Source organism: Chiloscyllium plagiosum, unplaced genomic scaffold (assembly GCF_037043375.1).
Source record: "Chiloscyllium plagiosum isolate Xiang-an unplaced genomic scaffold, Cpla_swu_hap1 HiC_scaffold_53X, whole genome shotgun sequence".
NCBI classification, from domain to species: Eukaryota; Metazoa; Chordata; class Chondrichthyes; order Orectolobiformes; family Hemiscylliidae; genus Chiloscyllium; species Chiloscyllium plagiosum.
Window position 1 is genome coordinate 8,957,441 of NW_028270191.1, and position 15,499 is coordinate 8,972,939.

At 45.8% G+C, this 15,499-nt stretch overlaps 1 protein-coding gene across 5 annotated transcripts in view; it reads right to left on the reverse strand.

Moving 5' to 3' along the window:
- Positions 1-9,255: 9,255 nt before the first annotated feature.
- Positions 9,256-15,499, reverse strand: part of LOC122543394 (beta-1,4 N-acetylgalactosaminyltransferase 1-like) — a 159,082-nt gene continuing 152,838 nt past the window's right edge. For all 5 annotated transcript variants that reach the window (XM_087985553.1, XM_087985556.1, XM_087985555.1 and 2 more), the window contains one exon: positions 9,256-14,725. In XM_087985553.1, the coding sequence (XP_087841679.1) occupies positions 14,508-14,725 (218 nt within the window). In that variant the 3' untranslated portion in view covers positions 9,256-14,507. The remainder of the gene's footprint in view (positions 14,726-15,499) is intronic.

Consider the following 15,499-nt stretch of genomic DNA (forward strand, 5'->3'; position numbering starts at 1 on the left):
AATTCTGAGGAGGGGGGGTAACAGGGAAGATATTGAGATGTTTCCCCTCATGTGGGAATCTCAAACTGGGGGAGCAGTTACAGAATAGGGGTTAAAACTGAGAGGTGAAGGAATTTCTTCTTCCAGGGAATGTCTGGAATTCTCTATCACTGCCCCCACCCCAGAGAGTTGTGGAGGCTCGATCACAGAAAGTATTTAAAGAGGAGGGAGGGAGATAGATGTGTGAAAAGCTGGGGAGTTGAGGGCTATCAGGAGCTGGCAGGGAAGAGGCGTTGAGCCTAGGGGCAGATTCACCACGGTCTTGTTGAATGGTGGGGGCAGGTTCGAGGGGCTGAATAGCCTTCTCCTGCCCCTATTTCTTATGGCAGTAACATTTGATCATAGCCATGTTTAATTAATAACATACAATATCACCTTTTCAGAGACTGCAAATGTGTTGCCTATCTGGAACCAGCTGCACTCTTTTCTCAAGGAGCTAATATGTAGCTGGTCTTTGGCTTGCTTCAGTGCTGGCAAAATTGCCAGATGCTGGCAATTACTGAGCAGACAATTACTTATGTTATATAATATTTTAGTGTCGTGTAAATCAAAGACAAGATCAGGATCTGTACTCAGGAGAAATTGTGTCTCCGAAAACTGGGATTCGTTAGCATTATTGCTTCCACATTAACATTCTTTCATGGGATATGTCAAGGACAGCATTTCTAACCCCTTCCCAGTTGCTCCTCAAACTGAGTAGCTCACTCAGCCATTTCAGAGAGCAGTTAAGATCCAACCCCATTGCTGTGGGTCTGGAGTCACATGTAGGCCAGACTAACTAAGGACAGCAGATTTCCTTCCCTAAAGGATATTAGTGAACTAGTTAGGGTCAATTGACAATGGTGTCATGGTTGTCATTAAGGCTAACTTGTAATTTTGGATTAATCTTGTTGGAATTTTGAACCTGTGTCCTAGAGAGTAGTTTACACACTCTGTATATGAAAGTTTAGCAACACACCTACTATGCTGCCATTTCTTCTCCCTCCTGCTTATCCCCTCCTTGGATATCAGAATTTTACCCGGAGAATGAGATATAGAGTCATTGAGATGTACAGCACGGAAACAGACCCTATAGTCCAACCTGTCCATGCTGACCAGATATCCTAAATTAATCTCGTCCCATTTGCCAGCACTTGGCCCAAAACCCTCTCAACCCTTCCTATTCATATACCCATCCAGATGCCTTTTAAATGTTGTAACTGTACCAGCCTCCACCATTTCCTCTGGCAGCTCATTCCATACACTTACCACCCTCTGCGTGAAAAAGGTGTGCCCCTCAGGTCCCTTTTAAATCTTTCCCCTCTCACCATAAACCTATGTCCTCTAGTTCTGGACTCCCCCACACCAGGGAAAAGACCTTGTCTATTCACCCTAACCGCGCCCCTCATGATTTTATAAACCTCTATAAGGTCACCCCTCAGTCTCCGATGCTCCAGGGAAAACAGCCCCAACCTGTTCAGCCTCTCCCTGTAGCTCAAACCCTCCAACCCTGGCAACATCCTTGTAAATCTTTCTGAACCCTTTCAAGTTTCACAACATCCTTCCTATAGCAGGGAGACCAGAATTGAATGATTGAAAGGTTTTTGCACTTGGGGAGATACTCATTAATAGAAAAGTAGATTCCTGACCAAAGGTCTGAGCAATGGCTTGGAGATCTCCGGCATGAGAAACGATTAGATGCAAGTCCCTAATAGTAAGCCTCTTACTATCGAGACGTGTGTTCAAATCCTACCACAGCAGTTGTTGAGGCTGAAATTCAATTCACAAATCTGAAAAATGAAACAAATCTTGGTAATTCTGACCTTGAACCATATTGTTAGAAACCCATCTGATTCACTCATGCCTACTGGAATAGATACTGAATAAGATAAGAGGCCAGGGTGTTGGGACCAGTATATAAGCATGGATAGAGGTTTGGCTAACCAGTAGAAGACAGAGAGTTGGGATAAGGGACACACTTTCATGATGGCAACTTGTAACTGATGGAGTCCCACAGGCATCAGCAGTGGGGCCACAGTGACACTCCATCTTGAATGAGGAAAGTAAATATACTGTAACAGCATGTTTATGGAAAGCACAAAAATAAGTGGAAGTCGAGTGGTAAGGACGAAACACAGCAGTAGGTTAACAGGCAGGTTAAGTGAGTGGGCAAAAACCTGGCAGATCAGATGGAATATAATGTGAGAAAACATGAAGTTATGCACTTTAGCAGGAAGAATAGAGGAGCTGAATATTATTTAAATGGAGAAAGACTGCAGAAAGCTACAGAGCAGAGAGATTTGGGAATCCTCATCCATGAATCACAAAAAGCTAGCATCCAAGTCCAGCGGGGAATAGGGAAGGCCAAGGGAATGTTGCTCTTTATTCCAAAGGGAATGGAGTATAAAAGTCAGGAGGATTTGCTAAACCTATACAAGACACCAGTCAGACCACAGCGGGAATACTGTGAACAGGTTTGGGTCCCCTTACCTGAGGAAAGACAGACGGACATTGGAGGCAGCCCAGAGAAGGTCTACTCGGCTGATCCCGGGTATGGAGGGACTGTCCCATGAGGAGAGGTTGAGGAGGTTGGGCCTGGACTCATTGGGGTTTAGAAGAATGAGAGGTGACCTTATTGTAACATCCAGGATTCCCTGGGGGACTTGACAGGGGGGATTGTGGAGAGGTTGTTTCCCCTTGTGGGAGAGAGTCTAGGACCAGAGGGTACAATCTCAGAATAAGGGGTCACCCATTGCAGACAGAGATGAGGAGGAATTTCTTCTCTCAGAGGGGAGTGAATCGGTGTAATTCTTTCCCACAGAGGGCTGTCGGGGCTGGGTCAGTGAGTATATTCAAGGCTGGGACAGAGAGATGTTTAGTCAGGAAGGGGAATGGAGGGGTGATGGGGAAAAGGCAGGAGAGTGGAGTTGGGGATTATTTTTCTTTGTTCACCTGTAGGACGTGGGTGCTGGGCCCAGCATTTATTGCCCATCCCTAGTTGCCCCCTTGAGAAGGTGGGGGTGAGCTGCCATCTTGAACCGCTGCAGTCCATGTGCTGTAGGTAGACCCACAATGCCCTGAGGGAGGGAATTCCTGGATTTTGACCCAGTGACACTGAAGGATTGTCAGATCAGCGACAATCTCATTGAATAGCATAGCTGACACACTGGGCTGAATGGCCTTCTTCAATTCCTACATCTCATGGTTATCGCTGTCAACTCCACACTGCAAAGTACCAATACTATGAGGCGGGCTGGAAACTCAGCATTGGATACAGCAAAAGGACAGGGCTATAAACCAAAACACCAACCATGGAGCACACCATGACTCAGAGAGTTAATAAAAGCCCAGTAATTTTAGCATCATGCGAGGTGGGCAGCTAATCCCTATTTGCAGAAGCTGGGAAGTTCCACACCCAGACTGACAGAACAGACTAAAATTATATACACACTGAATAATGTATCAAAGCACTGAGACACAGATACTGAGAGTGTGGTGTGTGAAAAACATGAAGTACAGAATCAGTTCACATGAAATAAAAATATCCTTTTGCGACCATATTAGAGTCCAATGTGCGTGGCCACTGGTGGAGTTTAGGAATCACAAAACTCTCCCCCACCTACTCTTGCATGTGCAAACATACAGAAATGATTATGAGCTTAAAGCCTTCCTTAATCAAAAGGGACATTGCAATTGCCTCTTTCATTAAACTTAATTGCAGATATTAATTACACTACCACAGATACTCTCCTGGGATATGGGTGTCACTGGCAAGGCCATTATTTCTTACCTATCCCTAACTTTGCTTGAACTGAGTGGCTTGCTCACCCCCACAACCTTCGAATCTCTTCCTGATTACAAGTCCCTCTGTCTCAGCCTTGAATATACTCACTGACCCAGCCCCGACAGCCCTCTGTGGGAAAGACTTCCACAGACTCACTCCCCTCTGAGGGAAGAAATTCCTCCTCATCTCTGACTGCAATGGGTGACCCCTTATTCTGAGATTGTAACCTTGGGTCTGAGGCTCTCCCATGAGGGGAAATAGCTGCTTTTGAATTTCAGAGTGTTCAATTCCCAATGCAAGTTTGCCTTGCAACGTCAATCAACAAAGCACAAGGTCCGGGCTGCAAAGCGACTATCAATCATTCAAAACGGTGGCAATCTGCTCATCAAACTGTATCACACTTCATGGCCAAACACCTTCTTGATGAGGCAGCAGAGGAGGAAAAAAGAGGAGTTAAGTCCTAAATAAAAAAACCGAAAGACCTGCGGATCCTCAGAACTAATGGTAGCTCAGAAAATGTTGAAGTTTAGGCAGAAGAGAGGGTGGGGTGGAGGGGTAAGGACTAAACAATAGGTGGGGATAGAAGCCAAAGAGAGAGAAGAACAGTTGGACAAAGGAGAGGATGACGATCTGGCTGGGAGGGTGAATAGATGTTAATGGAGACTGTTAGTGGCTAACAATGGGCTGTGTGTAATAGCAGACCATGCGGTAACAAGGCCTGGCGTGTGGTGGGAGTTGAGGTAAGGACATGGGAGTACTAAAGCCTTAAAGTTATCGAACTCAATATGGCGTCCAGAGGGCTGCAGGGTCCCCCAAGCAGAATTGAGGTGCTGTTCTTCCAGCTTGCACTAAGCATCACTGGAGCACTGCAGCAAGCCTGAGACAGAGCTGTTGGCCAGGGATCAGGGTGGGGTGTTAAAGTGACAGGCAACTGGAAGCTCAGGGTCTTGTCTGTGGGCAGAAGCGGAGTCCCAGTCTGCGTTTTGGCTCCCTGCTGTAGAGGAGAGCACAATGTGAGCAGCGAGTGCAGCAGGCTAGATTGTGGGAAGTACAGGTAAAGTGCTGCTTCATTTGGAAGGGGTGTTAGGCCCTTAAGTTCACCAGATCCCACCACTTCATGGGATGTGCAGTGCCAAATGTGTGGTCTGTGTGGTGAGAATCATCCTGCTCAGTCACATAAAAACCCACAGCAGAAACTCATCACCCTGAGTAGACGTCAGCCTTGAATCGAAGGACAGCCAATGATGAATAATTTTGCGTCAGTCAACTTATTTGTGTTTCATATTTTACAGGACTAAAATGATTAATTAATTATGTGGAAGTAGGTAATTCAGTGAATTCTCAAACAGGAGTTGTTGGATATTCCATATGTGTATGCTGCAAGCCTCTTACGACTTGATAAAAGCAGTTTGTTTTATCTTAATTTGAATTTTATTTCCCAGATGAAGCTCATAACTTAATAACATCGACTATTTACAGCCAAATCATGTCGTGTGGAAATTGTCACATAAGGCAATGGTTCTGAAAGGGTTAATGTTGAAGACTGCATTAACTCCGCCCATTCTGATGATACCACACCAACTTAGGTAGGGGGTAGGATCTTGTGGAATCCCATGGTCTCCTCATAGTCTTAGCAACAAGGTCTAGTGTTATTTCTAACCAATCTCTTTGGACGTGGTATCTCTGGGGCAGGTGGAACTTGAACTCAGATCTTCTGGCTCTCATGTAGGGACATTACTACTCCAACACAAGACCCTACTAACAAGGTTTGGGAGAAGATTTGTAGCTCGGGTGCTTGTTGTTGTGGTTCTGTTCGCCGAGCTGGGAATTTGTGTTGCAGACGTTTTGTCCCCTGTCTAGGTGACATCCTCAGAAGTAGGTGACACTACTATTATAGGACAAGCCAAACAGAGAACAGCCAGGGAATTCCTAGAGGCATGGCACTCATCCACAGATTCAATCAATAAGCACATCGACGTGGACCCAATATACTGGCCACTAAAGCAGACGGCTGGAACTGACAACCAGAAGCGGCAGGGACAGGCCACTATAAATGCCGGAGGAAACACCACAGAAGCGCTTCACAGGAGGCTCCCAAGCCCTGAGGATGTCACCTAGACAGGGGACGAAACGTCTGCAACACAAATTCCCAGCTCGGCAAACAGAACCACAACCATACTAACAAGGTCAGAAGCTGTGGGTGGCATGGTGGCTCAGTGGTTAGCCCTGCTGCCTCAGCGTGTTAGTGGCTTGGGTTCAATTCCACCCTTGGATGACCATCTGTGTGGAGTCTGCACATTCTCCATGTGCCCGGGTGCTCCGGTTTCCTCCCACAGTCCAAAGATGTTCAGGTTAGGTGGATTGGCCAGGGTTGGTCATGGAAGGTTGGTGTGGACTCAATGGGCCAAATGGCCTGCTTTCCACACTGTAGGGATTCTACATTTTAACTCATTGATATCATGCAATAAAAATACTTTCTCAGACAAATGTTACTCCTTGTTAAGGCTCACCAGTGTTTTTGTTTTAAATATAGAATCCCTACAGTGCACAAAGAGACCATTCAGGCCATCAAGTCTACACCAACTCTCCTAAAGGTCATCCCCACCCCCATAATTAGAATGGCCAATCCACCCTAACCCTCATATTTTTGGGCTGTGGGAGGAAACCCACACAGACATGGGGAGAACATGTAAACTCTATGCAGAGAGTCACTGGAGGCTGGAATCGAACCCAGGTCCCTGGTGGTGGGAGGCAACAGCACTAACCACTGGGCCACCATGCCACTGCAAACCAAAGGGGTGATTCTTAAACTGAGTCAAAGAACAAGGATGGTGGTAGCATCCCTCATCTGAAAAATACTGTGGGAATGACTCCCAGGCATTTGTAATCAGTGAATGATGGGTGGGGACAATGGTTCAATGTACATAATGTTGAGGCAGCATTACAAGGACATAAAGGTAAAGTTACCATAGTCAGACCCATTAGAGAGAGTTGGCAGGTGGTGGTTTAACCTGAGGGTCACCATGCCTCAGGCGAGGGGAGAGGTTGAGGAGCGTCCGTCACAGTAACCACAGGCAGTGTGGGAATTGAACCCACGCTATTAGCGTCACAAACCAACCAACTGAGCTAATCAGCCACCTGATAGGGCCACACACAGCACACAGGCAGGCCTGATAGAACCATTTCTTGTGGGCACCTCCTACCACAGAAATGATTTTAAATGATATTGATGTTTAACCAATGAGATGGTAGGGTGGTCCTTTGGTTAGAGACAGAAAGAACTGCAGATGCTGGAATCCAAAACAGACGGCAGGAGGCTGGGAGAACACAGCAAGCCAGGCAGTATCAGGAGGTGGAGAAGTTGACATTTTGGGTGTAACCCTTCCAGCCTCCTGTCTGTCTATTTAGGTCGTTTGGGGTTGCCGAATCTTCAGTGCTTTAGACGTTCTGGAGGTTAAAGGCACTACATAAATGCAAGTTATTGTTACGATTACAAACACTGCAAAATTATTGCTGGGATTGCTAATAAGTCAAATACAAATTATGAGATCCAATTATGTTTATTAAGTACAGTAGGCAGTACACTAAACACAATCCAATCTATGCCAGAAGTATTTTACCGCTGTTTATTCTGAATCGAAAGATGGATTTTCTTCAGATTAGTTTGACACATCCTCAATAACAGACTTTGTCAAATGAGAAAGAAAGCTGTCTTCACCAGCAAGGAGGTCTTTTCTTCAGGGATGGTGTTCTTTATATGTCTGACACTGACTGAATGCCTCTCTTCTGTTTTGTGAGTAAAAAGGATGCGAAACTAGAAACATACACAGGAGGGCCTATTCCAGATTTGTTTTGTCAGATGGTTCAGTGCCTCGAACATGAACTGACCTACTGATTATATAAATAGGATAATAACAGAGTTCGACAGTTTAGCAGCTGCCTGAGGCTTCCCACAATGCCTTTTTGCTGCTAAAAGGAGCACTACCCAATTCACCTTGAATTGTAAGCAGGTCAATTGTACTCGTTTAAGAGTGTCATTAACAGTAACAGCACCTTTCTTTTATTCAGTCAGGGGAGGCGGACATCACTGGCTGGGCCCGTCCCTAATTGCCCCCTTGAGAAGGTGGGGGTGAGCTGCCATCTTGAATCGCTACAGTCCATGTACTGTGGGTTGACCCACAATGCCCTGAGGGAGGGAATTCCAGGATTTTGACCCAGTGACACTGAAGGAACGGCGATATATTTCCAAGTCAGGATGGTGTGGGGCTCGGAGGGGAACCCCCCACCCTTGTCCTTCTCGATGGAAGTGGTGGTGGGTTTGGAAGGTGCTGTCTGAGGATCTTTGGTGAATTCCTGCAGTGCCTCTTGTAGATGGTACACACTGCTGCTACTGAGCGTCGGTTGGGGAGGGAGTAGATGTTTGTGGATGTGGTGCCAATCAAGCGGCTGCTTTGTCCTGGATGGTGTTGAGCTTCTTGAGTGTTGTTGGAGCTGCCCCAATCCAGGGGCAAGTGGGGAGTATTCCATCACCCTCCTGACTTGTGCCTTGTAGATGGTGGGACAGGCTTTGGGGAGACAGGAGGGGAGTTACTTGCTGCAGGATTCCTAATCTTTCCTCTGCTCTTGTAGCCACTGTATTTGTATGGCTGGTCCAGTTGAGTTCCTGGTCAATGGTAACCTCCAAGGTGTTGATAATGGGGGATTCCGTGATGGTAACACCATTGAATGTCAAGGGTCAGTAGTTAGGTTGTCTGTTATTGGAGATAGTGATAATCTGGCATATCTGTAGTGTGAATGTTACTTGCCACTTGTCAGCCCAAGTCAGAATATTGTCCAGATCTTGTTGCAGTTGAACATGAACTGCTTCAGTATCTGTGGAGTCACGAATCATGCTGGATATTGTGCAATCATCAGTGAACATCCCCCACTTCTGACCTTATGATGGAGGGAAGGTCATTGATGAAGCAGCTGAAGATGGTTGGCCCAGGACACTACTCTGAGGGACTCCTGCAGAGATGTCCTGGAGCTGAGATGACTGACCTCCACCAACCACAACCATCTTCCTATGTGCCAGGTATGACTCCAACCAGCAGCGAGTTTAGCTCCTGATATCCGATGATTCCAGGTTTGAGTGGGCTCCTTGAAGCCACACTCGATCGAATGATATCAAGGGCTGTCGCTCTCACCTCCCCTCTGGAATTCAGGTCTTTTTCCATGTTCAATCCAAGGCTGTAATGAGGTCAGGAGCTGAGTGGGCCTGGCTGAACGCAGTCTGTTCCCAAACTGAGACTCATTTTATTAAAACCCTTGAAAGTGAATGTTGAACTTTGGATTCTGAAATCAGATGTTGCACAACACATTGACTAGTTGTGAGATCATAATAACTGCCAGTAAATTTGCCCTTGACCACATTGAGATCATGGAAAAGTTAAATGACAAGACTGCGTTCCTGCTGATGGTTATCCTTACTGTTTTATTGGTTCCTCGAGGGCATTACAATTTTGGATTTTGCACATTAACATAACATTCCATTCTCTCATTACTTCGGACCCTTAAGATATATTTTTAGACAGGAACAGTGATTGGACTTATCATGGTTGCAATAACTGTAACACGAAAGGCCAATTTTAACACTGAACCCAGCTCAGGCTCATCAGCTACGAGTTTCCTCTCTTGACTGGCTTTAAGGGCCTCAGTAAAAGGAGGGTTTAGTAGTCTCAGTGTCGTTCAGAATAAGTAATAACTCTGACATTCTCCATAAATCTGGGATATAAAGCTAGCCTCCATCATGATGACCAAGGTAGCGATCATCATTGGTTGGGAAAATGCAGCGAGGGAAGAAAATCTGACATCTTTTCCCAGTCTGGCCTACACGTGACTCCAGACCCCCACCCCCACACAGCCAATGTGGCTAACTCTTTAAATGCCCTCTGAAATGGCCAAGCAAGTTACTCAGTTGCATCAACAATGCAACAAGGTAAAACAGGAGAGACTGTTCTATTTCAGAAAGCCAAATGGTGAGGAATAGAGACAAAACACAGAAATTACTGGAGGAACTCAGCAGGTCTGGCACCATCTGTGGAGAGAGAAATAAGACGAAATGTTTGCAACAAAAACTTCCAGCTCGGCGAACAGAACCACAGCAACGAGCACCCGAGCTACAAATCTTCACACAAACTTTGAAGAGAAATAAGAGTGAAGATTTCAAGTCCAGTGGTCCGTCATCAGAAAAGAAAAATAAACATAGAATTCACACCCATTTTTACATCTTTTTCTTTTTCACCTCCATTAACAATCCCTTTTCCTTCACCAGTATAAAAGAGATATTTTCCAACACGTTGCAGTTCTGAAGGAGTCATACTGGTCTCAAAACAGAGCACTGTGAACAGGAATCTCTGTTTACACAGGAAAGTTCTTCAGCAGTGTTGAAACATGAGGATAAATGAGAGCCGAGAGATTGACAATGTCAGGTGTTAAAGTTGACAGCTGAAAATGTGTTGCTGGAAAAGCGCAGCAGGTCAGGCAGCATCCAAGGAGCAGGAGAATCGACGTTTCGGGCATAAGCCCTTCTTCAGGATGCCTTCCTGTTAAAGTTGACATCCCTGTTATCTCATTTTGAGATGATTTCTGATTCAATCTTCGCAGTTCTGATTGCAAATCGTCCAGTGAACGTAGCCGCCGCTGAAGAGATCTTGGGGGATTCTTCACGGTCCTTAGGTGAGTCTTTTGAAGAAGTGAATCCTTACACTTCCTGATGACTCCCCCCATCTCCACAGCATAAGAATCTCCAGTTCCCACTGTCTTTCTGTTGCAATGGAATAATGAGAGCTCTGAGCTCTCCACCAGCATTTCTTCCTCAGATCTTCTCAACACCAGTGAGTAACGTGAAAGAGGTAAAATTAAAAGGCATCCAGTTCAGCAAAATGTCTTCATCCTGATACGGCAGCCACCTGCCAGTGCTATTGCAATTGAGGTTAGCAAAGTAGACACCAACAACATGGCTTCAATTCCCACATCCAGCTGGGGTTACCATGAAGGACCCTCCTTCTCAACCTTACACTGATGAAAGGCTTATGCCCGAAACGTTGATTCTCCTGCTCCTCGGATGCTGCATGACCTGCTGTGCTTTTCCAGCACCACTCTCTCGACACTGAGGTGTGGAAACCCTCAGGTTAAACCACCATCATTCATCGCTGTTGAACGAGACAGTACGACCTTTGGGTGATATTGTTATTACTCCAACTCTTTTGGTTTCAGCTGCTGGAAGTGTAGTTCCAAAATCAGCATTCAGGCAATCCCACTCAGTTTTGAATGGCTTGCTCAGTTAGAATGGAGAAATCTTGAACTAGTGCATGATCACTTTTAGCAGTGGGACGGGGGCTGGTATGGACAGAGGTGGGAGATGAAGGATTGATCAGTGTGGAAATAGTTCCAATCTTAAGCAAAATACTTAGGTTAAATGTTTCATATTAAGGAAGTATTTTTAGGAGGTTGTGGAAGGGTTTAATACATACACAATCTTCTGAAGATCAACTGTGGTGTCTCCTGATACAGTTGTACGGAAACAGACCCTTCGGTCTGACCAGTCCATACCGACCCTAATCCCAAACTAAACTAGTCCCACCTGCCCGCCCTTGGCCCATCTCCCTCCAAACCTTTCCTATTCATGTCCTGATCCAAATGTCCTTTAAACATTGTAACTGTCCCCACATCCACCACTTCCTCAGGAAGGTCATTCCGCACATGAACCACTCTCTGTGTAAAATAATTGCCCTCAGGTTTTTTTTAAATCTCTCACCTTAAAAACATGCCCCCGAGTCTCAAATTTCCCACCCTTGGGAAAAGACACCTGTCATTTACCTTATCTGTACCCCTCATGATTTTATAAACCTCGATAAGGTCATCCCTCAACTTCCTATACTCCAGGGAAAGAAGTCCCAGCCTATCCTTATAACTCAAACCCTCTATTCCCTTCAACATCCTGATAAATCTCTTCTGAAATCGCAGAAGATGCAACACTCGCCTAGTCACCTCCTCACTGCCCCAAAACGCACCTTCCGGGTAAAGCAGAATTTCATTTGTACTCTTTTTAGTCTAGTCTAAGGCATTTGCTGCTCTCAATGTGGTCTCCTTTACAAATGTCAGACAAAATGTGGATTTGGTGACCGCTTTGCAGAACACCCCTTCTGCCATTTGGAACGACCCCGACCTCCCAGTTGGTTGCTATTTCCATAAACCACCTTGCTCTCTCAAGGCGAGCATACTGAATGGCTTGGACAGAGTGGATGTTGGGAAGATGGTTCCATTGGTAGGAGAGACTAGGACCGGAGGGCACAGCCTCAGAGTAAAGGGAAGACCTTTTAGAATGGAGATAAGGAGAAACTTCTTCAGCCAGAGAGTGGGGAATCATTGCCACAGAAGGCTGTGGAGGCCAGGTCATTGAGTATACTTAAGGTTCTTGATTGTCAAGGAGATGAAAGGTTACAGGGAGAAAATGGAAGGATGGGGTTGAGAAACGTATCAGCCATGATTGAATGGTGGAGCAGACTGGATGGGCTGAATGGCCTAATTTCTGCTCCTGTGTCTTATGGCTAACATCTCCATCTGGGTTTCCTACAGTGTTCCAACAAAGCTCAATGCAAACTCAAGGAACAGCATCTCAGACATGTTACAACTTTCAGGACTCAACATGAAGTTCAACAACTTCGGGCCCAAAGCACCATTTTGAAATTTATGCCCCTCTCTGCTTTCAGTCAGAGCTCATCTTTACTGTCATAGAGTCATACAGCATAGAGTCAACAGACCCTTCAGTCCAACCAGTCCATGCCGACCCTCATTCTAAACTAAACAAGTCCCTGCTCCTGGTTCATATCCTTCAAACCTTTCCTATTCCTGCACTTATCCAAATGTCTTTTAAACGTTGAAACTATACCCACATCCACCACTCTCTGTGTAAAAAAATTGCCCATATCTTTTTTAACTCTTTCTCCTCTCACCTTAAATATGTCCCCTAGTCTTGGAAATTCCCCCGCCCTAGGGAAAAGACACCTGCCATCCACCTTATCCATATCCCTCATGATTTTATAAACCTCGATAGAGTCACCTCTCAACCTCCTATGCTCCAGTGAAAAAACTCCCAGCCTTTCTTTACAACTCAAAAACCTCCATCCCGGCATTTTCTTGGTAATTTTTTTTCTGAACCCTCTCCAGTTTAATAATATCCTTCCTGTAACAGGGCGACCAGAACTGCACACAGTTCTCCAGAAGAGGCCTCACCAATGTCCTGAACAACCTCAACATGACGTCCCAACTCCTACACTCAAAGGACTGAGCAATGAAGGCCAGTGTGCTACACACCTTCTTAACCCCCCCGTCTATATGTGATACAAACTTCAAAGGATGATGTACCTGCACCCGAAGGTCTCTCTTTTCTACAACACTACCCAGGGCCCTGCTTTTAATTGTCTAAGTCCTGCCCTTGTCTCATGTTCTATAACGCCTTTGATTGCCAATCTCTTTGAGCCTTTCCCTGACCTGCCCTCTTCTTCAGCTTACCCTTTTTAACAGCACAAAACCCAGCGCTCTTCCACCTCTCCTCAGTTCTGAAGAACTGTAATGCTGGACTCGAAACTTCAAGGCTGAATTTCGGTCCACAGATACTGCCATACCTGCTGGGTTTCACCAGCACTGTCTCGGTTTTCAATTGCTGCTTTTACTTCCTATTCCTGCTGAGGGAAAAAAACAAAGGTGACTCTTTTCTCCTTTGATCTGCGTGCTGAGGTACCTAGATGTGGGAATTTCACTGGCGGGAGTGGAGTCTTAAAAAGGTGAATAGCACTAGCCACCAGCTGAGCTGTAGCTCAGGATGGCTGCCGAACGTGCATACAGAAAGAGGCCCTTCGGCCCATTGAGTCTGCACTGCTCTTCTGAAGGGTGTCCCAACCGGATGCACCCTATACCCAGAAGCAAAAAATTCAGCTGGCTATCCTGCTGATTGGTGCCCTTGAGAAAACATAACCAGGTTGGTAACTTCCCGAAGATACACGGCTTGAGGAATTTTTGTGTGTCAGCACAAAACTGCTGGGATTGATTATTAAAAGGGCTTGATGTTCAATCATGCTTGTTTCCATGTGTTGCTGAAATTTCTTTCAATTTACTATTCATAATTTAAAAAAGCACCTCATTACAGAACTAGAAAGGAATACAGCATGATTGCAATCACAGTGCAACAGATAATTACATAAGCATAAACCAAAAGAACTGCGGTTGCTGGAAATCCGAAATAGAAAGTGCCGGAAAAGCTCGGCAGGTCTGGCAGCATCTGCAGAGAGAAATCAGAGCTAAGCGTGAAGCGTAAACTCTGATTTCTCTTCACAGATACTGCCAGACCTGATGAGCTTTTCCAGCAATCTCTGTTTCTTTTAAACAGACAACTACGGTTGATTTAAGCTGCGAAGTCAAAATCAAGGGCCTAAAGTTGCAGGACGTGGTCCAGTTTGGAAACAGCAGGAGGGAAGACAAGATCCATCTCGAAGCAACAGTTTGTTGGAGATCTCAAGCAAAGTCAAGGAGTTCCAGGATTTTTGAAGAAAGACTGATTTCAGAATCTGAGGTGCAGGTCTTAAGTAGAACTGAGGTAAACCTATTGTTGCAGACCTGATCACTCAAGTTATTTGCATTTAAAAACGGTCTAAACAGCAGCCCCTCAGCTGCTCCTGATGCATTTAAGTCGGTTTTTGAAATAAAAAAGTTTGTTCTGTAAGTTGCTGTCTGTCTCCGAAGCCTGGATGTAACGCAATCTTTGGTAAAGTATCTCATTTTGAGTTTTCTTTGTCCAAGGCATGGTGATTTTCGAGGCGTGATCGATCATGACATCACTGCAGGAGCCAACATGGAGTTGGCCCAAACCGTCCACAAAGAATTCTGGAGCGAAAGAGAAAAGAGGCAAAGCAGCTGGTCAGGCAAGCGACGGTCTGAACTGGGACTTGCGTCCATTCTCATTCTCATAGTTTGAACCCAGGCCATTCACAACATGGTGTCTGATTGGGTCATGGATCTTGAGCATGTTCCCCCCCGCCGTGAAAGTAGGGAAGAAGGGACGGTGGGAGAGAGGGGGAGGCGATAGGGGTGGTATTAAAGCAGAACGAGATTCGCTCACATCAAGCCTGTGACCCATAGCGGGCATTTGCCCACCCCCTTGGTTTGAATCCAGGCCATTCTCACTTGCCTGCTTTTGCCCCATATCCTTGTAAACTTTCCCCTTGCTGTTAAACCTTATAACTGTACCCGCCTCTACCACTTCCTCTGGCAGCCCATTCCACACACACACCACCCTCTGTGTGAGAAAAAGTTGCCCTTAGGTCTCTTTTATATCTTTCCCCTCTCACCCTACACCTATTCCCTCTAGTTCTGGACTCCCCGACCCCAGGGAAGAGACTTTGTCTATTTATCCTATCCATGTCCCTCACGATTTTATAAACCTCTATAAGGTCACCCCTCAGCCTTCGACGCTCCAGGGGAAAAAGCATTAGCCTATTCAGCCTCTCCCTGTAGCTCACACCCTCAAAGCTCTTGTCGATCTTTCTTTCGCCCTTTCCAGTTTAATAACATCCTTCTTTGGTGGGCCAAATGGCCTCTTTCCTTAATGTAGGGATTCTGAGAGCTGGGATGGTAGTCTGGCCCCGAAAATCAGGCCGG